This window comes from Crocuta crocuta, unplaced genomic scaffold (assembly GCF_008692635.1).
Source record: "Crocuta crocuta isolate KB4526 unplaced genomic scaffold, BGI_CrCroc_1.0 scaffold13, whole genome shotgun sequence".
NCBI classification, from domain to species: Eukaryota; Metazoa; Chordata; class Mammalia; order Carnivora; family Hyaenidae; genus Crocuta; species Crocuta crocuta.
In genome coordinates this window covers 6467492-6490107 of record NW_027530007.1, presented here as the reverse complement: position 1 = coordinate 6490107, position 22616 = coordinate 6467492, and the positions used below count along the sequence as shown (strand labels likewise).

Here is a 22616-nt window from a genome sequence, read left to right as displayed (position 1 = left end):
TCCGAAACGAGCTGATTGAGTTTGGAAGAACAGCGTGTATCTAAAAGAAAAATCAAGCCTCCAGGCGTGATGTGCAGGAGACCCTCCGTGGCCACGGGTGGTAAAATCCTGTCCTGGGCCAGAGTCTTCCTCAAGCGACCACTGACATTGGAGCTAGAAGCTCCTATGCGATCCATTCCTTGCGAGGCCTGCGGACAAAGGGAATGAGAATTTTGTGCAAACTACAGCTTCGGCGTAATTGCAATGACCTAGAGAAGTTCAGTGCCTGTTTTTCAATAAATGTATACTTTCATCATTTTAGCTCATTGCTGCCAAAGGGCTTTATTGCAAAAATTTAAAGGCATTAGCAAACAATAAAATAAATACTCGGTTGTGTCTTTATCCACACAGTAAAAAAAGGACCGTTTGTAGAAAGAACTGCTGCTGCTCCCTCTGCAAGCGTGTGGCAGGGTGGCTGCCCTCGGCCTTCTTCAAATGTGTTTGGCTTATGAAGTCCCACCAATCCCACTGCTGCCAGCTGGGGGCTGGGGGCTTCGGGGGTGGCGGCATGGGCCACAGGCCACAGCACAGCCAGCTGTCCCCCAGTGTTGCCTTGCCTGGAACGGGGAGAGGCAGACACGGGGCCTGGAGAGCAGGCTGTCATCGCAGACGGGCTTTCAGCTTCCACCACGTGTTAATGTAAAACCGCTCCCTGCAGGGGCGCCCAGGGTCTCCGTTGGTTAAGCGTCCGACTTCGGCTCAGGTCGTGATCTCACGGTTCGGGGGTTCGAGCCCCACGTCGGGCTCTGTGCTGACAGCTGGGAGCCTGGAGCTGCTTCGGATTCTGTGTGTGTGTCTCCCTCTCTCTCTCTGCCTCTCCCCTGCTCATTCTCTGCCTCAAAAATAAATAAACATTAAAACAATAATTTAAAAAAAACACTCTCTGCACACGTGGCGAGCACTGGCAGACAAGACCCTCACAGAAACCAGGGGCCGAAAGGTGGCATTTCCCAGCCTGCACCTGCTTATTTTCACCTTCACCACAATACCTGGTTAGAACGTGAAGAACCCGGCAGACATGCCAAGCGGGCAAGGGCCGGGGCAGCGGGTGTGGACCATGACCGAGGTCCCTGCTGTGGCTGATGTTTGTGACGCCCCAATCCATGTGTTAACAGCCTAAACCCCAAGTTTTGGCATTCGGAGGTGGGGCCTCTGGGAGGTGATTGGGCCGTGAGGGTGGGTCCCTCATGAGTGGTGTCCGTGCTCTGCTGCGAGAGCCCAGAGATCCCTCCCCCTTCCACCAGGACGCCGGCCGTCGTCAGACGCCACCTGCCTTGATCGTAGCCTCCCAGGCTCCGGGATGTCGAGCAGTAAGTGCCAGCTGTGTGAGCCCCCAGCCTCTGGTGCTCCGTGCTGGCGGCCTCACTGGGGAGACAGTCACTTCCTGGGGATAATCAGGGTGTCCATCCTCCGTGAGCCCAGGAGCCGAGAGAGTCGACTTTCTCTTCTGTCCTCAACCCCTCCAGACCGGGTGGGTGACCCTCTGCGTCCTGTCGGCCACCCCACTTCTGCTGACAGAGGGAATCCTGTCTTTGCGTTCTGTCATGTTCACCCACCACCCGCATCAGCACTGTGGCAGGGACCCCGAGTCAGCGCTTCAACAAGAAGAGAGCTTCCCGGGGGCGGCGGGTGGGGTCCTGGCCCCCGNTTTCGGGCCCGCCCTGGCCAAGAGACCCCTCCTGCGGCCACTTTGTCAGGGAGTAGGAGCCGGAGGCTGTGAGCAGGCATCCCTCTGCCCCGCTCACATGCACGGACTCTTACCTTCTCGACCTTGAACCAGACCCCACAGGTTCTAGGCCGGTGGGATGAGACAGGAAGAGGCCTCGAACTCCCCCGAGAACCACTTGCTGGTGGTGCCGTGTGCTTCATCTCCACCATCAGAGAGTTTCCCCCTGCGGCTCTGGAAGGCGAGCAGCCCAAATCCCTGTAGCGACAGAGGGAGTCCTCAGCCCCGCATGGGGGTGGCCCGGGGCGCAGCCGGCCCCTGACAGGCCGGTCCCTGAGCCCAAATCCCGTGTCCCGGGCTCCTCCCGACCTCCCGCCTCTCGCTACGGCATCGTCGTCTCCGCGGGCTCTCTGCACGGGCGGACGGGGCTTGCTGTCTCTGCCCTTGGCTCCCCCGTCTCACCTCACATGTTGGAGCCTGGTGTCCCGGCCCGATCCGGGAGCTGCTCTTCCAGAGTCGTTTGGAACCTTGTTCCGCGGACCCCCAGACCTCCCGTCTCCAACGCAGCGTCCCCGAGGCCCCCAGGGTGCCTGCTCCATCCCAGCCACCAGAATGAGGACGCCCGTGGAGGGCGCCTTTGGGAAGGTTTGATGGAAACCTGCACACGGAGTCAGACTAGTGGCCTCGTTGACAGGAAGGGAGGCTGGAACCCGGCCGCTCCGGTGCAGAAGGAGCGGGAGGCGGCCCCTGTGCACGCGCAGTGTGGCCCGGGCCGTCTCTCCCACCGGCCTGTGCCCAGGGCCAGGCGGGCTCCAGCAGCCCTGCTCTGGGGACGTCGCCTCCTCCTCTCTGTCGGAGGAGCGGCTTCAGGGTGCCACTTGCGGGACACTCTCATCAGGACCCACGCTCGCTCAGGGAGCACGGTGTTCGGGGAGGGATGCGGGACAAACCCCACTCCCTTGGGGGGTAACACCCCTACTCCCCAGGTTTTGCAGGTGAGCAGACTGAGGCCCAGAGGCATTCTCTGTCTCTGCCCAGGCCACACGGCTGCTTCTCCCGGGTGGAGCTTTGAACTCGGGCGGATCTGAGTCTAGAACCCACGTGCGCCCAGGTGGCCATTCCACCTGCCCTGCTCTCTCTGGTCGCCCCTGGCTGGGGCGGTGGCCCTCTGCACGGAGCCCTCGGTGCCCCTGCACCCATGACCAGCGTCTCTGTTTATTTGTCTTGCTTCCCCCTGGATCCTGCTCCCTCACCGCTGAGGCACAACCAGGGGACCTGAAGGAGGTGCGGCTCCCTCGGGGCTCCCCTGCTCCCGTGGACGAGCCGGGGAGTCCCGTCTGGAGAGGGAGTGCGTCCAAGGGGCCTCTGATGCCCCGGGAAGGCCACGTCCTTGCCCCTGCATGCACCAGCCACTCACAGGGTGCTATTCTCACAACAGGAAACAAATCAGCGCCGTCCCTAGGTACATCGCACGCAGACGTGCACTGAGAGAGGACAGAGAGCAATTTGTCCAAATTATAAACAGAGGGCTTTCCAGACGGCAGTGCTTTGACTCCCACGCGTTCTGTGATGTGAGGAGAGCAAGCCAGCGCTTCCCTTCCCTCTGTGGGCCATTGGGTCTGTACGTGACTCAATAAACTGAACCGTCCTGCCTATTGAGGGAAATCTGCCCTTAATGTTTGTTTGTTTTGAGAAAGAGAGAGAGAGAAAGCAAGGCAGGGCCAGAGAGAGGGAGAAAGAATCCCAGGCAGGCTCTATGCCTTGAGCGCGGAGCCTGATGCAGGGCTCCAGCTCACGAACCGTGAGATCATGACCTGAGCCAAAGTCAAGAGTCTGACGCTTAACCACTGAGCCCCCCAGGCGCCCCCAGGCTGCCTTTCATTCCGAATGTACTTTGATTGGACAGAGCTAAGCACACAACACACAGTGTTAGGGGCCTGTCCAAGGCGTCTGGGGAGAGAATGGAAGGAGCAGAACCATAGGAAGGAGGTGACCTTCTGCCAGGGGCTCCTGCCACCCCTAACCCCCTGTGTNGGGCCTGGGGCGGGGGCCGGGGGCAGGGGCCTGGACAGACACCAGCCTTTCATTTGGCAAAGGCTTACTGAACCCGTGTGCTCCTGAGCACCTGCTACCAGGTGTGTGTGTGGAGATGCAGGACTGTAGCCCAGACCACTCGTGAAGGGGAAACATGACGGGTCAGCAGAGCCAAGTGCGGGAATGTGCTGGCTCCTGCCCAGGGCTGGGCAGTCTTTAATCTGGTCAAGAGGGAGAGGCCAGTGGGGGCTGCCTGAAGACCCCCCCCCCAACGGGCTGAGGCTGCAGGGGCCCAGGGGGAGAACCAGCCCCAGGAGGTGTGGGGGCCACAGGCGGCCAAGGCCAAGGCGAGCGGGCCGGGCGGGGCCTGGGGGCTTGCAGGCCCGGGTACATCACCTGGGGGCCACGTTTGCTGCAAGTCCGCCCCCGGGGGCTGTGGTGTCAGGGATGGGGTACAGCACGTGGGTGGAGTGCCTGGGGGCAGAAGCAGACCAAACCTGAGTGTGGCAGTTTGGTCGTGTGTGCGTGGGGCACCTGCTGTCAGGCGGCCTTTTTGGGGGGGGCGGCGCGGTCTCAGACCCGGTCGGGGATCCACTTCTATGAGCAAGTTGTTTCAGGCTCAATGGCTGGATTTGGTGCGGGTGGGGGCATCGTCATCCAGGCCAAAGCGGGGCACCCCCAGGACGGGACTGGGGACAGAAGCCCGACGCATTCTCTCAGGGAGCCTGGGGGTGGGCAAGGAGGAGAGGCCGGCCGTGCAGCCCTGTTTGCCAGGGCTGGTCATGCTGTGAGGACGCAGCCGGGCCTTCCTCTGTGGCCACTGTGGGGTGGGGTGGGGGTGGGGGTGGTGTGAGCACCCCCGCCTGCACCAGACGCGGAGCGCCTGGTGTCCTGGCGGCTGTGCTGGGCACGGGTCAGCCTGGAAGCTTGGACCTGCTACACGTGAGGCTGGGCGGGCCCACCACCGACAGGGACATTGAAAACACTGCCCCAAAGCGCTCCCTCCCCAACACCGTGCGTTTGGTGATGTCCCGGGGTGAGAAGTCGCTGGGTGTGGGGTGCAGGGCCCCCTCTCCAGAAGCAGGGTCATGGGCCGGGCGGGCCTGTCCCTGTATGTGGGGGCGGAGGTCTCCCCACCGGCAGGGCCGCCAGCTCCCAGGTCTGTCTTCAGAGCCCCCTCGCTGAGTAGTGGAGAAGCGGGGAAGGATTTTTATTGTGCCACATCACATTAAAACTTCTCCGTTTCGTGGAATTGTCAGCTGCCGGAGGAAATAAAACTGTTTGTCGGCTTCATCATTTAAACACAATGTCTGGAGGGGCGCCTGGGGGGCTCAGTCGGTTAAGCGTCTGACTTTGGCTCAGGTCATGATCTCATGGTTCGTGGGTTCGAGCCCCGCGTCAGGCTCTGGGCTGACAGCTCAGAGCCTGGAGCCTGTTTCAGATTCTGTGTCTCCCTCTCTCTCTGACCCTCCCCTGCTCACGCTGCCTCTCTCTCTCTCAGAAACAAATAAAACATTAAAAAATAAATAAATAAATAAATAAACATGGCATCTGGAGAAGGACGGTGGAGAGCCAGGGAGGGAAAGGTGCTCCGGAAAGGATGGGGCCCCACGACTTTCCATCTGGGAGTTTAACGACACAGGCCTGCTCAGCATCGACAAACGGCTCAGGCAGAGAACAGGGCCCTGGGCTTCGGAGGGCCGGCCTGTGCAGGGAGCCCGTGCACAGGGCAAGGGTCCCAGGCCGCTCGCTGCTGACCGGGGCTTGAGCCACACATTCATAGCCCACGTGGGAGGCCGAGAAGCTCCACGTTCAGGGTACGGGCACCTTTGGGGCCGGGTGCGGTCCCACTGCCTGGCTTGCGGACAGCGACCATCTGGCTGTGTCCTCAGGTGGTGGAGAGGGACCCTGTCTCCCGTCTCATCCTATAAGGGCACTAATCCCACTCACAAGGGCCCCCCCCCACAACATCCCCAAGTCTCCACCTTCTGACAGCACCGTACTGGGGACCAGGGCTTTGATATACACACGTGGGGGGACAGAAGCCTGTAGCATCACCAGACGACTGGCAAGGATGTCACCCTACAGCCCCCAACAGCTAGGACTGCCGTCTCCCCTGACGCGTCCACACGCATCCATCTCCGGCCTCCAGGTGGCCTGGAGACCCCACCTGCAGGCGGAGGAGAGCAGGGTGACAAGTGTCAACACGTCTGTGTCCTCGGGAGGATTGCGAAGCGGAGGGGAGAGCGGGGCTCTGGCTGGATCCGGGCTTCGTCCCTGCTCCCTGCTTGTCACCAGCTGTGGGACGCGAGCCCCCAGTTATAACTGAATTGCGGATAAACCGCCGGCTCAGTCTGGGGTAGGTGGAGCCCGTGGGATTTTTGGGATCTATTTACACCTAAATATCTGTTGTGCATCTGAACTCTGAATTTAACCGAGCGTCCTGTGTGTCAGCCGCCAGTCCCAGGGCCAGGCAGGAGGGGGTGATTCCAAGCCCCGTGGGTGCGGAGCCCAGTGCAGGCCCCCTCAGCCCCTCGGCCCGGGGGTGGGACTGGGGCCCCCCCTCTCAGTGCCCCAGTTGCACAGGGAACCGGACAGTCATGCAAAGCGACTGGGCGGGGACGGGGGCGGGAGGGGGGTGGCTGTCAGGCCAGGCAAGCAGAGCCCTCTGGGGCGGGGGCGGGGGCTGGACATGAGCAGCTCGAGGCCTCCAGGATGGTTCTGGAAGCAGAGGCTGCCTCCATGTCTGGGANGAAACTGTGACTTGCTTCTCGCCCGCAGGCTACAGGATTCTGTGGGTGTCATGGAGGTCCCTAATCTGAGCTCAAGCTCATTAAAAGGGAGGTTATCCTGGCTGGGCCTGGCTTAATCAGGTGAAGGTTCTTCCATGAGGGACAGGCCCCTCCTGAGTCGGGGACCCTCTCTCCCGCTGGCTTTCAGGAGGGACACCACCATGAGTTCAACAGTGGCAAGGAACTGAATTCTTGCAACAGCTGTGGGAGCTCAGAAGAGGACCCTGCTCTCAGACCCCACTGATACCTCGATTACAGCCTTGTGAGACTCGCCCGGAGGCCCAGCCTGGACTCCTGACCCACGGCACGTGGGAGGTGATAAGCGGGTGCTGTTTAGCCTGCTCAGTTTGTGGTGACGCGCGAGGCAGCATGTATAGCCCACGCTCACACCGAGTCTCTGGCCCCTGCAGGGGCTGGGGGAGAGCCGTGGCTCCTCCGCAGGTGAGGTGGTAGGCGCTTCCTGTCTGCGTGAATGAGCACCAGACCACTCGCCTTGGGACGTAGAGTCTGTCATTCCACGTCCCTGGACGGACTGGATGGACTTATTTCCTTAATTTCAATATATTCTGTGCAAAGCACGTGTTAGAACCAAGACACGGTGATGCCTGCCGTCAAGGAGCTGGATGGGTGGGAAGATCAGATGTCAACACGTGGGCACATGGGGGCTGCAATGCCCACAACCAAGGCCCGTGGTGCAGGGAAGGAGCCGGAGGGGTGGCTCCGGGGGACTTCCTGGAGGAAGACACAGCTTGCTGAAATTAGCGTCATGGTTTGTGTGTGTTGACCCCGGGGAGGATGGAGGCCCACCTTCCCTCAGGGCGACCACGGGTGCGCTGGGCTGGAATCGGGTCCCTGCCCCCAGCAGGCACGTCCCCTCTCACTCCTGCGCCCACACGGAGCAGGACGGCCTCCAAGCACCAAGCCCTCATTTCAGGCTTGAGCAGGGGGAGGGTGGTGGTGGGGGGACAGCCCTGGAGAATGCGAGGGCGGCCGAGGGCGTGGGGCGGCCTGCATTCTTCCCTGATTGCGAGGACGGGACACCCGCGGGCCCGCCCAGGATGCCTGTTTTTATAACAGCGCCCACCCAGCCGGCGCAGCAAGATGCCACTAACGTCAGCGGCCCAGGCTGCGGCCACACCTTCTTCCTCTGTCCCAATTAAGGATCGAGTTTACACGTCCGGAAAGGTCTACCTGCCACGGAGTTTTCTTTCTAAACAGGGCGCTGTTCTCCCTGGCTCCCTGCACTGCAGGGAATTTGCATTTTTAATGCTCGGTGCTGCATGAAGTGATTGAAATTATACTGATTTGCATTTTTGAGGTGGTCAGCCACCCGAGCTATTTCTAATTCACATTTCTTAGAGAGAAAACCCAGTCATAAGCCATAATAATGAGCCCCGGAGGACCCGGGACTTGGAAGCAGCCGTTGGAGCCCTATTTGGGGACGGGCCACGCTGAGGCCTCTGGGGACAGTCTGCTCTGTGTGGAGAGGCTGGTGCTCTCCCTCTGGGAGGGGTGTGGTCTTCACACTGGGTGGGGGGGGTACGTGAAGTTAGCCAGCGTGCCGAGCTCAGAGGACCCGGTCTTGGGTAGGGCGAGACTGACCTCACTTCCGACCCCGGCATCAGCAGTGGGGGGTCCCCAAGCCACCCTTGGTTTGATAAGTTTCCAGAAAGACTCGGAGCCGCTACAGTGCTGCGCTCACAGCTATGGTCTCTAGGGCAGGGGTGTGGTGAGAACCAGCCCAGGGCAGAGGCACACGGGGCGCAGTCTCCACACACCAAGTTCACGTTGTCCTCTCCCGCGGGCACCGGGCACACACACACCGCGTACAGCACGCCAGTGTGACAATGTCCACCGAGTGTCACCAACCAGGCGGGCTCACTGACCACGACATGGGCACAACTGACGGAAGGGTTAGTGATCGGTGCCCACGAGTTCCAGGCCCCAGGTCGGGTGATACCGTATGACCCGCGTCATGCTCTATGACCCCCCACCCAGCCCCATGCTGGCCCTTCTGACGTGGTCGGCCCCACCTTAGACAGAGACCCTCCTATCCGGACGTCACAGGTCCCCTGTCAGAAGCCAACTCAGTACTACGTGGGCCTCCCTGGAGCTCCCGCCAAGGCCAGCCCGCACCGTCCGGCTCTCTCCGAAGGACCCCAGGGCCAGCAGACAGGGAAGATCTGAGAGCTAACCCACAGCCTGGTGAGCCCCGTGCTGGGCAGGAGGCCGAACCGGGGACGGGGGGGACACCGGCCGTGACTTCCGCCTGCCCCCTTCCACCCACCCCGCCGGGCTGGGCTGGCCCCGCCTCACCTGTCCCGTCCCCAGCTGGGGTCGCACCGCAGTGGGCCCTCCCTGTGGAAGCAGCCTTGAGCCCATCCCTCCAACCCCAGGCCCTCGTTCATGGACGTTTTGAGGGGAGACGCTAGGTTCCTATGGCTGCTCTAGTAACAGCCCACAGGCTGGAGAATTAGTAGCAGATTTCGCATCTTGCCGTTCGAGAGGCTGGAGATCCGGAGATGAACAAACGTGTCTCCAGGCTCCAGAGGCCGCTGCCTCCTCTGCTGGTGGCCCCGTCCGGGCGCCTCGGCTGACCAGGGCAGCGTCTTCCCGTCTGTCTCTGGCCCCGACCCCCCGCTTCCCTCTCCTGAGGACCCCCTGCTTCCCTCTCCTCAGGCCTCTCTGAGGACAGGGACCCGACAGATCCAGGACGAAGCCTTCCACCTCTGCAAAGTCCGTTAGCCACGTGGGTGGGGACACATATCCCTGGGTCCCCCGGGCTGAGACCATGCCAGGTAGGTCAGCACACCCAGCTCACACCCAGCCAGGACGGTGGTCATGGGGGCAGGTCACACCCTGCTTCTGAGGAATGTTGATGGGTGGNCCAGGGATCTGTGAGCCACAAATGAAACAGGAAGACTTGGTTCCTGGAACTCCAGAAAGGGCTCTGGTGTCCGGGTGCCCCGGCCTCTCCTTCCGCCTCGTAGCAGGAGGACACGCAGCAGGCCTCGGGGCTGTCCTCTCAGCCTCCCTCAGCTTCCGGAAGGTTCTGTGTCATTGCTCCTTGGTCACCCGCGGGAGCCTGAGGTGGGAGGGCATTGTGGACCGCAGTGGGGAAGACGGTGCTAGTTCAGGACAAACCGCTGTCTCCACTGCTTCTCCCAGACGGAGCCCCCATGACCCACCCCACACGGAGACCCTCGTTTCTCTGTGCCCTTGGTCTCCCGTCCCTGGAAGGTGGGCCCGCTCTCCTTCTGAGTGAGTCAGACATCTTGAGCTATTGTGCTTTGCTTCTCGTTTGTTTTTAAAAGTCTCCAGAGCCCAAAATAGCATCCTCTTCCCTGGGCACATAAAGGGAATTTATGAGAATTTGCCAGTTTCTATAATACGGATGTCAGAATGGCTGAGCTGCGTGGAGATCCTGTCTGCAAGCAACCCGTGTCCAACTTCCCCTCCTGGTCAGACCAACGTCTTGCTCTCAGCCGTTTATTCCCAAAGTGCAGTCAAGAGACTGGCGTTTAGCAAAAGCCCCGTGTGTCATGTGCTTCCAGAACAAGTTCATCATTTGTGATATTTAACAACGAGAGGAGATGCCTACTCATTGGGGGCCTCCCTAGAAATGACTTCCATTAATTTGTCACAGGGTTTTATGGTGACATAGGACAATGAGTCTGCCAGGAGACCCAGGGGGCCTTTCTTGCAGGCCAGAGAGGGATGTAAGCAGCCCTTCCCCAGCCTTCGCCAGATGGCCGGCCGTCCCCTCTGAACACTCATCCAACCATTTATATCCCCACGTATCCATCCAGGCACCCAGGGTACTGCCACTCAGCACTCTCAGTGAGCCAGGCCGTGAGTGGCAACTGCCGTGTCGTCTCTCTGTGACCCCCCAAGTCACCCAATAAAGAGGAAGAGCTTCTCTGGGGCACCTGGGGGGGCGGGGAGGGCTCAGTCGTTTGGGCTTCTAACTTTGGCTCAGGTCATAATCTCACAGCTCATGAGTTCAAGCCCTGCGTTGGGCTCTGTGCTAACCGCTCAGAGCCTGGAGTCTGCTTTGGATTCTGTGTCTCCCTCTCTCTCTGCCCCTTCCCCGCTGATGTTCTGTCTCTCTCTTTCAATAAAAAAAAAAAACAAACCCAAAAACATAAATTAAAGAAAAGGGGGGGTGGGCAGTGGGAGAGAGTGCCCAGAAACTAGGGAGGCTCGTACACCGTGACAAGGGTCTGCATTGTATCAGAGCAGTAGGGAGCCACTGTTGAACTTTTAGCCAGGAAGCAGCATCGCCATGGCCATCATCCATGTCCCCATAACCTAGCAAGTACCTACTTTGTGCCAAACACAGTTCCAAGGGCCTCTGATGACTCATCTGCTGCTTAGAACTCCCAAGAGGTAGAAACTAGTGTTACCCTCATTTTACAGAGGCACAGAAAAGGTAAGCAACTTGCCCAAGGATACACAACTGGTATTTCCCATGCAAAAATACCAGAGCCTAAACCCAAGAAGTCTGGCCAGAGCCCGCACCTTAGCCATGCCTGTCTGCTGTGGTGTGGATCTGGTTTGGCCAAGACCCTCGATGGACGCCTTTGCTCCTGGGAAAGGGTGGGCACAGAGGGGACAGAGTTGGCTGCAGAGAATTTCAGAAGCTTCAACTCCCAGGGTCCCCTGTCCCTCAGCGTGTGGGGATCTTTTGCCTCTGACATCAGAGCTTGGACCCCACTTAACAGGCACATCCATTCTTGGGGACTCTGTCATCCTATTAATCATGCTGGTGGAAATCAGAGATTTTTCCATCAAGAGTCTGAAAGCTCCATTTTCAAAAGATGCTTATCATTGTATAAATGAATAGCCATCTCCTTATGAAGCATTCTGCTTTGAAATTCTGGGATGAAAGGGCTGGAGCACCAGTGATTGGAGTGGTGGTAATAATGGTAACAATAATCATGATCATCATGCTGCACGATGATTTTATTTTTGAAGTTAGGGAGGGCTAATTAGTGCTCTCTGACTTCATGCTCCAACCCCATGCCATGCTCTTCCTAAAAGCCAGAATACTATCTGGCCCAGGAAAGTGGCTCCTGCAGAAATAAGGCTGTGGAAAATTAATGCTCTCACCTTGAGCTTTCTCTTCCCATCCCTGGGCCTTTTGAAGATCAGGTAAAAATGCATCCATGCCACACAGGAACCTCTGGGATCACCAAGGACTTCAATGTGTTAGAATCCAGGACAAATTCTGTAGCGGCTCAGGGTCACGTGCCTACTTTGCATTGCTGGCCTCGGGACGCCATGATTTCTGTTCCTCACCAGATCCAGGGAGATCCCTCAGCTTGGACAGGTCAGTAAGGGCCTCCGACAGGTGTGTGAGTATAAAGACTCGAGGCCACCTGTACCTGGGGTGGGACAACGGGGAGAAGTAGCCCCCATCCCCGGGGAACCGTCACGCCAATCACACAGGATGTTCCCGGCCGCGTCGTGCTCCTCTCCCCGACGTCTGCCTCCACTGCTCGCTGGGAACACAGGAGGCTGCCTGTCGGGCAGGTTGAGCAGTGGCAGACGGCACAAGATGCTCACATCAGTGGACCATCCTGGTGGAGCTGCGGAAAAACAAGGGAAATCTTTGCCCAAAGAGAAGGAATGGAGTCTTCCAAAGTGGAATATGATCTCCAGCAGGGAAATTCACCTGGGCACGCCCTGGACAGAGCAGGCTGGACGGTCCTTTGCGCCATCCATTTGCGCCCTGTCCCAGCTGGGCTCTGAATCCGAGTAGGGCGGCCAGAGGAGCAGGTAGTGACGGGGGTGGGCTGGGGAGGGTCCGCCTGGTCCTGTCCCCTCTGCTCGGACTGCTGCCGTGAACGCCGCTGCCTGGGGCTCAGACAAAGGACCTGTACCTCTCACAGTGCTGGGGCTGGGCGTCCAGGGTTCTGTTCCGGGCAAGAGCCCTCTTTCTGGTTTCTCGCTGGGTCCTCGCTTGCCAGAGGGAGCGAGCGAGCACGCGTCAGGGTCTCCCCCATCCCTGTAGGGTGCTCCTCCCATAGGGGGGCCCATCCTCATGACCTCATGCAACACCAATCATTTTCTATTAAGAATAAATAGCATTTCCAAATTAAAAATAAATTGCATAAGACATCTGGATTCTCCTATCTGTGTCTTTATTCCATTTTATAGTTGCTTTGGTTAAATCATATGAGGAAAATTACATATATGGCCTCGGACGCATCTGTAGTCAGGAAAGAGCCTTTTTCGTGGGCATCTTGTTGGATACTACCCTAAAATTTGACAAGTGGTAGTTTCTTAAAGGTGAGTTCCAAGGAGAAATTCCATATCCGTGCCTTTTGCACTGATTACATTAAAAAGTATTAGTTTACCTTACTTTGGATGACTCTTCACCCAGGCATCATTTTTTATTAAGCTTTTAATTTTCATTCCAGAATAGTTAACATATGACAGCTTTATCGAGATAGTGTCCACGTACCACACAATTCAGCCGTTTGACGCGTGTGATTCAGTGGTTTTTGATGTGTCCACAGATACATGCAACGATCACTACATGAATATTAGAACATTTTCATCACCCCCCAAAGAAATTGTAGCCTTTAGCTGTCTCTCTCCTATCTGCCCTCCCTTCCCCACTCCCCTCCCCCAGCTCCCACAGCCCTAAGCAACCAGCAATGTGCTCTCTGTCCCTATAGATGTCCCTATTGTGCGCAGTTTACATCGATGAACAATACGGGGCCTTGGTCTGGCTCCTTTCTCTAGAGTGATGTGCATTGTAGAGTGGTCCGCGCTGCATTTTATGGCTGAGGGCTGTTCCGTTGTGTGGGTCAGGTGCGCGTTTGTGTATCCACTCGCCCGCTGGTGGGCAGTTGTGTTGCATACACCTTTTGGCTGCTGGAATCCTGCTGCCAGGAATATGCATGTGCAAGTTCCTGTGTGGACTTTTACTGCTCATTCTTAGGACCCCTGGTGGGCTCTCTTGATGCCTGAAGCTTTTCATGTGGGACACTTGATTGATTGGATCCGCACAAAGTATACAGTCCAAATTAGGACACTTTGAGGAGAGGGGAACAGTTACTCCGGGACAGCAGCCCCAGGCGGACCGGAACGTACGGCCACCCTGCTTGCTGAGGGCCTCCCTCTGAACACGCACCTCCCCCAGATTGGTACTCGACCTTCTTCTTCTTCTTCTATTTTTTTTTTTTTAACATTTCTTCATTCTTGAGAGACAGAGAGGCAGAGTGTGTGTGGGGGAGAGGCAGAGAGAGAGAGAGAGAGAGAGAGAGAAAGGGAGACACAGACTCTGAAGCAGACCCCAGGCTCTGAGCTGTCAGCACAGAGCCTGATGTGGGGCTCAAACCCACGAACGGTGAGATCATGACTTGAGCTGAAGTTGGACGCTTAACCGACTGAGCCCCCCAGGTGCCCCTCGGCCTTCTTAAATACTACGCAGATGAGGCTCGCTGCCCCCTCCCCATTTTCAAGCAACCTTTGGTAATGCATGCCCCGATCTGAGAGTTTAACAACTTATCTCTGCTGGATGTTTGGGCAAATGCCCGAACTGCCCAGTCCCTGATCCCAAGTCCAGGTTCCAAAGGGATGTTTGTCTGGTCTATATTCTCTGGAACTCACTAGAATGAAATAGAGGGCGTCCTGAGCAACGACCTCACTTGTCTGATTCAGCAGCCACAGAGTACATTTTGGCTAACTGAGCGGATGAATTTAAGAATGACTGACCCTAAGCTGCCGGGAGCTCTGCCTGAAGGGAAGCTGACCCAAATATGCATGCGTCATCCTCTTCCCGCCCGGCTCTCAGGACACTGCCGGATGGACACCCCCCCCCCCATGGCACTTGGCAGATCCTTGTCTGCAGTAGGGGGGTGCTCTATTCCTGTTGAGTAAGGTGTCACGCTCACGGACATGGGTGGAGGTAGTGCCTGCTTTCCTACGTATTATTCTGCTGGCTCTTCGGAGACCTGAACACCACTCCCCCACAGCAGTTCACAGGGTCACGTGCTCCTGCCGCACAGAAGTCTAAGAACGTGCTTATAGGCTCAAGTCCCTGAGAGCAGACAGAGCTTAGGAGCTGGGGTGGGGAGGTGCTCAGTGCCTGACAGTAGCCAGCTGATGACCTTCAGAAAGTTGTCAATGGACAGTGAGGCATTTGTATCTCGTGTATCTGTTTCTCGTCTGATTTCCATCCTGAGGGGTAAGCCCTGTGAGGGCAGAGATCAGGTGTGTTTATCCTGCGGGCAGCTGGGACCCAGCCCCATAAATGCTTGTTGCATGAAGAAATGGTGACTAAATAGTTGATGTTTGTCTTCACATGAGCGTCAATGTCACTGACTGTGGACTGGTTCCTAATAACGGCAACTGCGAGCATCTAACACAAAGGAGAATTCATTCCATAGTTCATCTAGTTGAGTCTTCTGAGGCACACCCCTTTACGTCCCGCTTTCAGGATGTGAGGGCCACTGCGGGGAGTGGCGTAACCGGTCTGACGTTGTGCAGCTGGGACATGGTAGAGGCAGGACTTGGATTTACTTGTTTCTTGAAAAGCAAACAAACAAATGACACCCGTGTTCCTCTGCCTGCCCCACGCTCCCTCTTGTGGGACACAAATGTCCACGCTGATTTTGTGGATCTCTGCCATAGGTGAGGGGGAGGGGTGTGCCGGGGGTGTCGTGGGGGAGGAATCGTAGTATAGTTGCTCTGAGAAAAGATATCCTGGATTGCTACCATCGCTTTATATAGCCGGGAGGAATGAAACTTCTCAAGCTCATTTGGGAAGCCGTGGGCCTGATTCAGCTTTTAAACACCTGCTCCAGACACGGCAGATCTGTGCCACTTTCTCCAGAGCCTTTTGTTAGCTCCCGTAACAAAGGAAACCTCGGGAGCACCAGACATCCAGCCTGGAGCCAGGGGTCAGTGTCACCTGGGGGACTCAGTATTGACTCGCCCTCTCCATGAAGTCTTCAGAAACCCTAGAACAAAGAGCCGAGGAATCCTCAGCTCCACGCCACCCCCACCCCAGGTCAGAACTCAGCCAGAGAGGCACGTTGGCACTGGTGAAATTAGCATGCTTCAGGATGCGCCGTGGGTGACGTGAAACCCATGTGGCGTGTGTCTGTGTAACCTGCTGACTGGATCTCTGTGCCCCTCTTTGACTATACAGTGAGTGGGGGTAGTAAAATTCATCCCCAGTTGAGAAGCACTTGTGCCCAGGCTTTCCCAGCCTTGTGGGGAAGCACTGACCTGCTCCCTTACACTTGCCCGAAAGTTATAGGAAACTGGAATAAACTATAGCTTGACCTGAGACTGATTTCTATTTCTTACCTACGAGAAAGTCTGTGGGTAGGTTCATATGGATACCCATGATGCCTCGGGGGCCCAGACTACTGCTATCCATTCATTCTGGAACTCTCAGCTTGTAGCTTCCACCCACATACCTGTCACCTCGGGTTTATTACGTAGCTGCTGCATCTCTGGCGTCCCGTCCGCATACCAGGCAGGGATGAGGAAAAGAAGGAAAGCAAAAGGTATGTGCTCAAGAGTCCCGAAGAGCTTTGCGGGAAGTCCCATCAAACCACGTCTGCCTCCATGTTGCTGGCCAGAAGTGCGTCACGGGCCATCCGAGGTACAAGAGAGGCCGGGATGGATGCTGTTGGTCTGGTACGTTTGTCACCACCCCGCCCCCAACAGCCGCCACAGGGTCCACTGAGAAGGAGGAAGGAGAGAGTGGATGTTGGTGAGTCAGCTAACAGCGTGTAGCTGCAGCCACACTCTCTGGAGGGCTAAACAAAAGTGAATATTTCATAAAAGCGCATTTTAAAGGTGAGATTCAGGGACCGGCTATGCTGTAGAGAAGAAAATCATGACCCAGGGGTTTTGGGTATTGCTGCCTCGAATCCTTGTTGCCCATCAGGGGCTCTGCTTTTTTTGACACATTCAGAAAGTGGGGAATAAAATGGAGGAGACGTGGTTTTGCCCGAAGTGTCCCCCGTGTGACACACTAAATAGAGCCTTGGCTTTGAATAGGCCCAGGCTGGGTCACCGAGCCATCCCTTCCCTGCTGGGTGATCTGGACAATCCTCTTTGAACTACTTATACGTACATATGTGTGTGAGTAGGCCCGGTATTTAGGCAGCGAGCCCAAATAGTACGAACTTACAGTGCTGAAATGCCTTCGTGCCAATTGGAAACAGCCTCTGAACTTAGCCCAGCACCACCCCACGCTCCTTCAGCACCTCACCCGGAACCACTGCTTGGCTCCGTGGCCACAGCCAGCCTCCCTTCAAGTGCTTAATGTTTTAAATGTTATTATCAGCCTCTCCAGGTTGTTGTGGAGGTTAAATGAGATTAGAAATGTAAAATTCATCATGGTGGCTGGTGCTTATAGACGGGGGTGAATCTCAGGCCACGCGGGAGCAAGCCAGCTGGGTATTTGCTCTGCATCAGGGCACTCAATAAGTGACATGTCTTTCTCTCTTCTTGGCATGTTCCGGAAGCCTCTTCAAGCCTGAGGATAACAGCTTAGACAAGGCATCATTAGAGGAAGTGGCTTTTCTGCTCGATTACTCTCTGGATTGGCTGTGAGCAGCTCTGACGTCACCTGAGCTGCTACTTGGGAAAGATGGGGTCCAATGGATATTGGCCAGAAAGGGGGCCATAGAAGGGTCAGATGCTTTTTGGGGTGTTAAGAAGGGTCTCTCTGTGGATCCAGAGCACCAATAAAATTCTTAAAGATGATGGTGATGTTGCTGCTGCTGCTGCTGATAATGGTGAGTGACTATGGTGGTGGTGATGATGATGATGGTGATGATGGTGATGGTTATGGTGATGATGATGGTGATGATGGTGATGATGATGGTGGTGGTTATGGTTATGATGGTGGTGACAATGGTGAGGATGGTGATGATGACAGTGATGATGATGGTGGTGGTGACGATGACAATGGCAATGATGGTGATGATGGTGGTGATGGTGATTTTTCTTGACTAATCACAGCTCCTCCCTCTAGATGGAAGTATAGTCTCAAAAGATGCATTATCTGGTTATCTCTACAGCCGGTGGTAAGCAAATCACCCCCACCACCAGGTGTAGTTGACAAGTGTCTGTCTCTGTGTTTCTAGCATTAGTCAGGCACACGACCCTTGGACGGGTGGTGGAATCTGGTCTCCAGTCCTGTCAGCCTTGAAATTCAAAACCTATCTAGAGTTTGGAGAAGGGAAAGGTGTGCAGGCTCAGCGTGCCCTCCAGAAAACGCCCTCCTTCCCTTGAACAGGTTCTGGCGTTGTCAAATTTAGGGGCTCAGTGAAATTGAAACACAAACTATCTTCTTGAATCATTGACATCTACTGGTAAATTTCATAGACTGCAGGGGTGTCCAAAGTGGCACCTGTCACTCCCTGGGTGAGGTTCATGTTTCCTCGGCCCACACATACCAGCCCAGCCATGTTACTTGCCTCGGTCAGTGAAATGTGCACAGAAATGACATGTGTTCCTTTCCAGCAGAAGTTGTAAAGGGCCACCATGAGGTTCCACCATGACACCAGGCCTAGTGTTAGTGACTCAGGATGTCCAGGGGTAAGAGCAGCCCCTTCAGGTTGGGTCCCAGAATGAAGACAATGTGCAGCAAAGCTGGTGGCCACCCTTGGAGTCATGAGCGAGAGCAAGAGATTGATCTCCGTTGGGTTCAGCCATGGAGCTCTGGGGGTTGTCTGTTGACACAACTTAATCTAGTCTGAGCTGACCGATGCGGTTTATGAATCAATCTGGAAAGGACGTCAATAGTTGAGACACACGGGCATCCAGCTTTGCCTTCTCTGTCTGGAGCCAAGGGTCTCTGGACCAGGCAATGACCACAACCGCTCTTAGGTCAGACCTTCTTCCCTGAGCAGTTGTCCCCTTTAAGGAGCTCTGCAACCAGGAATGGATCTTTCCAGGCTCACTCAACCACCAGTCCCTTCTATACATGCTTGGGGCTCATTCAGTGGGTGAAGTAGCAGCGGTCTGACTTTTGGGGGACAGCGAGAGACTTACCCCCTGCATAACCAAGGATCTCTTCTCCCATGTCTCTGATCTCCACTCCCCTCTTCCTTTAATATCCAAATGAGCCCCATCCTGAGTACCTNGCCCACCACAGCCCTGTGTCTCCTGGAGGGTGAGAGCGGAAGGGAATTGTCCTCCCATCTTCTGGCTCCTCCAGACACTGGTGCCCCTCCCCCACCCAGACCTGTCCCACAGCAGAGACCACCCCATCCACCGCTACCTCCTCCCCCCACAGTGCCTTGGAGCAGGACCACAACACAGGACAAACTCCTCAGAATTCGAACTCAACCCCAGTTAGGAGAAAATGAACGGAGTCAGCAGGGCACTGGGGCCCGTCCCCTGGGGCACCCCGGCCCCTGACTGGCCTCTCCGCACGCATCTGCCCACCTCTGGGCCTTCTCTTTTCTCCAGCTTCTGGCTCTGGACCTCCAGACTCCGCAATGCCAAGGGGCTGTGCTCCAAATGTCACTTCATTGTGCAATGCAAACCAATTCTCTTTCTGGTCACCCTTGCGCATCTAACAGCCATCTAAAAGCCAACACTGAAAGCTTTGAAATGGGGGCTTTTCTCCATCCCAGGCCAGATCACATTCTTAGGCACCCCTTTGCTCACCTGCCTTCAGAGTCCGTCACTTGCTCAGAACAAGCAGAGGACGGACCTTTTCCTCTTTCTGATACACAGGCGTGTCTGAATGGGCAGTGGAGACCTGGCATTTTCTCTTGCCGACCCCGGGGCCGTGGGATGATCGTTGCTGGGGGAGGGCAATCTCCACTTCCCTCTCTGGCCTCTGACAGGGCAGCCTTGCCCTTGCACTCAGATCGAGTCTGCAGCTGTGTGCAAGCCTCACCGGGCACCTGGCGACAAGCTCAGAAGACCCGGGAGGAATTCCAAAGTCTGGGCACTTAACCTCCCCGGAAGGAAAAGNAAGTTTTCTTGGGGAGGGGGAGCTGGTAAGGCGGGGCAGAGAGGACCAGAGTGTGAACACTTGAAAGAAACTTATAATAATTTTAATCGGCATTTTTCCCTTCCTTTTAAAATCACAAACTTAGCTACTTAATCAAATGTCATGCTTAAGACACATCTACCTCCTTGGGAGAAAAATGAACAATGGCAGCTCAATTTGGCTTGGATGGGTTTTAAAAATAGTCGACTCTGTGAAGGCCATTAGGTAAATGGCCTAAGAGAGCTTCAAAGAGGACCCCCCGCAGAGGGTCAGCCAACTCCTTCTTAGGGAAAATAGGGCAGGGCAGAGGCGAGGGGGCTGGGAGGGCCCAGGGTGCAGCCTGCTCCGGAGTAGGGGGAGCAGCCAGATGTGTGTGGGGAGGGGGCCAGGAGATCTTTCCACAGCGGGTACGTCTGAGAACTTCCCTTTTGTACTTGAAGCTGCTAAGCCTGTGTGTGCGAGCGTGCGTGCGTGCGTGCATGCGTGTGTGTGTGTGTGTGTGTGTGAAAGAGAGAGACAGTCTGTGCGTCTGGTGTGGGATGATGTACCCACCCTCCCAATTCCCAAGTGAGGGAAGGGTCAGAAATGTGACAAGCCGTTAGAGTACAGGAAACCGGTTGCATTAATGGTGAAATATTAAGTTCTGGTTTTATTATTTTACAGCATGTAAAATATGACAATGTTTTCATCAAGAGAAAAAAACAAACACAAACGGAGTGCCAGGTGGGTGCTCTCTTTGGCGGGAGTTGTGCAGGCCTGATCAGTGCACAACTGAGAAAAGAAACGAGCGTGCCCTGGTCCTTGTGGATGTGTTCCAGCCTGGGTGGGGCGGCGGGCGGCCTCCCTCCCCCAAAGATTTAAGAGGCCTGCGCTCACTGGGTGACTGTGTGTCTGGAGACGGACACAGTAGCTGTTCACCAAGTGAGTGCTGACCATGCTACACCTTCCAGCTTCTGCCCTGTTTTTTTTCAGGACACACTCCTGTGTACAATCCTCTTAGCCCTGGGGCGCACACCTAGGGGCTGGGGACCCCCAGGGCATGTGGGTAGAATCCAAGGGGTCTCCATACTTGGGTGGGGAAAAATGCCATCTTTATTCTTGCAAATTCCAACTGAAATCCAGCTTTTCCTTCCATTACAGGTGCAGGCCACAGGCCACAGTGGCGTGAGGTCCCTGAACGGGGCCAAACAGGGAACCCGCCGTCAGTCATTCCCCCATCCCATGACGGAGACTTCGGAAGCCCCAAAGCACCACTGCCACCTGGCTCCACCTCCTGAACCCTGCTACGTCTTGGATCCACCCACTCATTACTTGACCTAATAATAGAGTACATACGTTGCTATTCCAAAAACGTGTTTTGATATTTGGGTAACACATTGCAATAGCATTGACTTCCTAAAAACCCTCTGCGGTTTAGTGTATGCATTTCTAAACGTCCTGAGACAAGGTCCACAAGTTGGACCCCTTCCCATGGCTGCTGAAGGGGGTCCCCACCCCGCCCACAGCCGCCTGGCCGAGGGTTGCCCTGGCTCCTCCGATGGCCTCCGTCCTGCAGCACCGCCACGTAGTCCCGCTAGGTGGCAGCACTGGGGGCACCCCCTTCTCCCCATGACAATCCCAGGCCCAGCCTGTGCTTCGCGCACCTCCCTGCCTCCCTTAGTGGGACGTGTTCCCCCAAACTCCTCAGGGGGGAGGCTCTGGGGGAAGACCACCCAGGGGTGGCCAGGCAGGTGCAGGGTTGGCTCAGCCCGGTGCTTCCTTGAACCCTAATAGTGACGGCGTGTGTGAGGCCATCTCATTGAATCCCCACAACGTCTGGAAGGGAGCATGAGACCCATTTTGCAGAGGAGGGAACAAGATCAGAGAGGCGCATGACCCCACAGTTAGCAAACGGCCGTGGCGGGTGTGCCCACGTCAAAATTTGGGCCCTCGACACTACCCTTCCTTGCTTCCTGACTTTCTCCTCTGGGTCTTCCTGGACCTGCGGTCGGGGCGGAGTAGACTCCCGTGATGCCCAGGGAAGGGTCCACCTTCTTCCAGAGTCCAGAGCCCACCCCCAGCCCGCTGCCCTTCCCAGGGAGGCTGAGCCGCCGGGTCTCCGCTGACCTCACGAGGCTGGGGTGGTTCCCGAGCTTAGCCNTTAACCCTCCTCCACTGCCACATCTGCCACAGAAGCGCGGCCCGAGGCGGTCTCCACGGCCTCCGACCGCACCTCCCTGGAGGCCGCCGGTGGACGGGGGCGCCTCTGTGGGTGGCTTTCCGGCCTCTGGCCAAGCAGTTCGCCGTAGGTCACTTCTCTCCCTCAGTGAGGGAGGCCGCACGTGGGGCCCTTCCTCCTCCAGCCACTGCCCTGCAAACCCAGCCTCCCCGACAGCTCGGGCAAGTCCTGGGGTGCGCAGGGGCCGGGTACCGCCTGTGGCGCGAGCCGGGAGGCCGAGGGCCGGCCCCAGCGAGTCCTCAGGACCGGGGGCCTAGCAAGGGCGGCCGCAGTCGGGCGAGCTGCCTGACGCTCAGCCCCCGTGGGTGGGTGGGGGCGGGGGGGAGAGGGGCGTCGAAATTCGGGACCGGGCTGGGTCGGGGCCGAAGGCGCTAAGCTCCGACCTGGAGAGCAGGGGCCCAAGGCGGGGACCGGGGAGGCGGGACCCTCCCGCTCCGCGGACTCCGGCGGCGCCTCTCGCGCGGCTCTGCCTGGAGGAAACTTTCCGCGCAGCCTCTCGCTGCCGGCGCCCCCACCCCAGGGCTCCCTCGGGAACGCCCCCTCCCCAGATGAGCTCTCCGGGTGCACTGGGCGCCCCCGTAAACGGGTCGGAACCTCGAACTGCTTCGCAGGCCATNGATGGCCGGGGCGAGCAAGGTCTGAGGCTCCGCTGCCCGAAACGTGACCATGTGGATTCAACAGCTTTTAGGACTCAGGTGAGCGACCGGGTCGGCGCCGGGGTGCGTGTGGCTGCGTGGGTGCGTGGGTGCNCCGCCCTCCCTTCCCTTTCCTCGGGGCCCCAGGGCTGAGCAGGGGCCTCCCGGGCTCCCAGCTGCCGATCCAGCTGTTTGCCGGTGACCTCCGGGCCCGACGGGCGCGCACAGCTGGCGGGCAGCTGGGGCG

General features: G+C 57.1%; 1 protein-coding gene across 1 annotated transcript in view; it reads left to right on the top strand.

Moving 5' to 3' along the window:
* Nucleotides 1-22395: 22395 nt before the first annotated feature.
* Nucleotides 22396-22616, top strand: part of AJAP1 (adherens junctions associated protein 1) — a 117067-nt gene continuing 116846 nt past the window's right edge. The window contains 1 exon segment of the mRNA XM_077763756.1: nucleotides 22396-22429. Coding sequence (XP_077619882.1) covers nucleotides 22401-22429 — 29 coding nt within the window. The 5' untranslated portion in view covers nucleotides 22396-22400.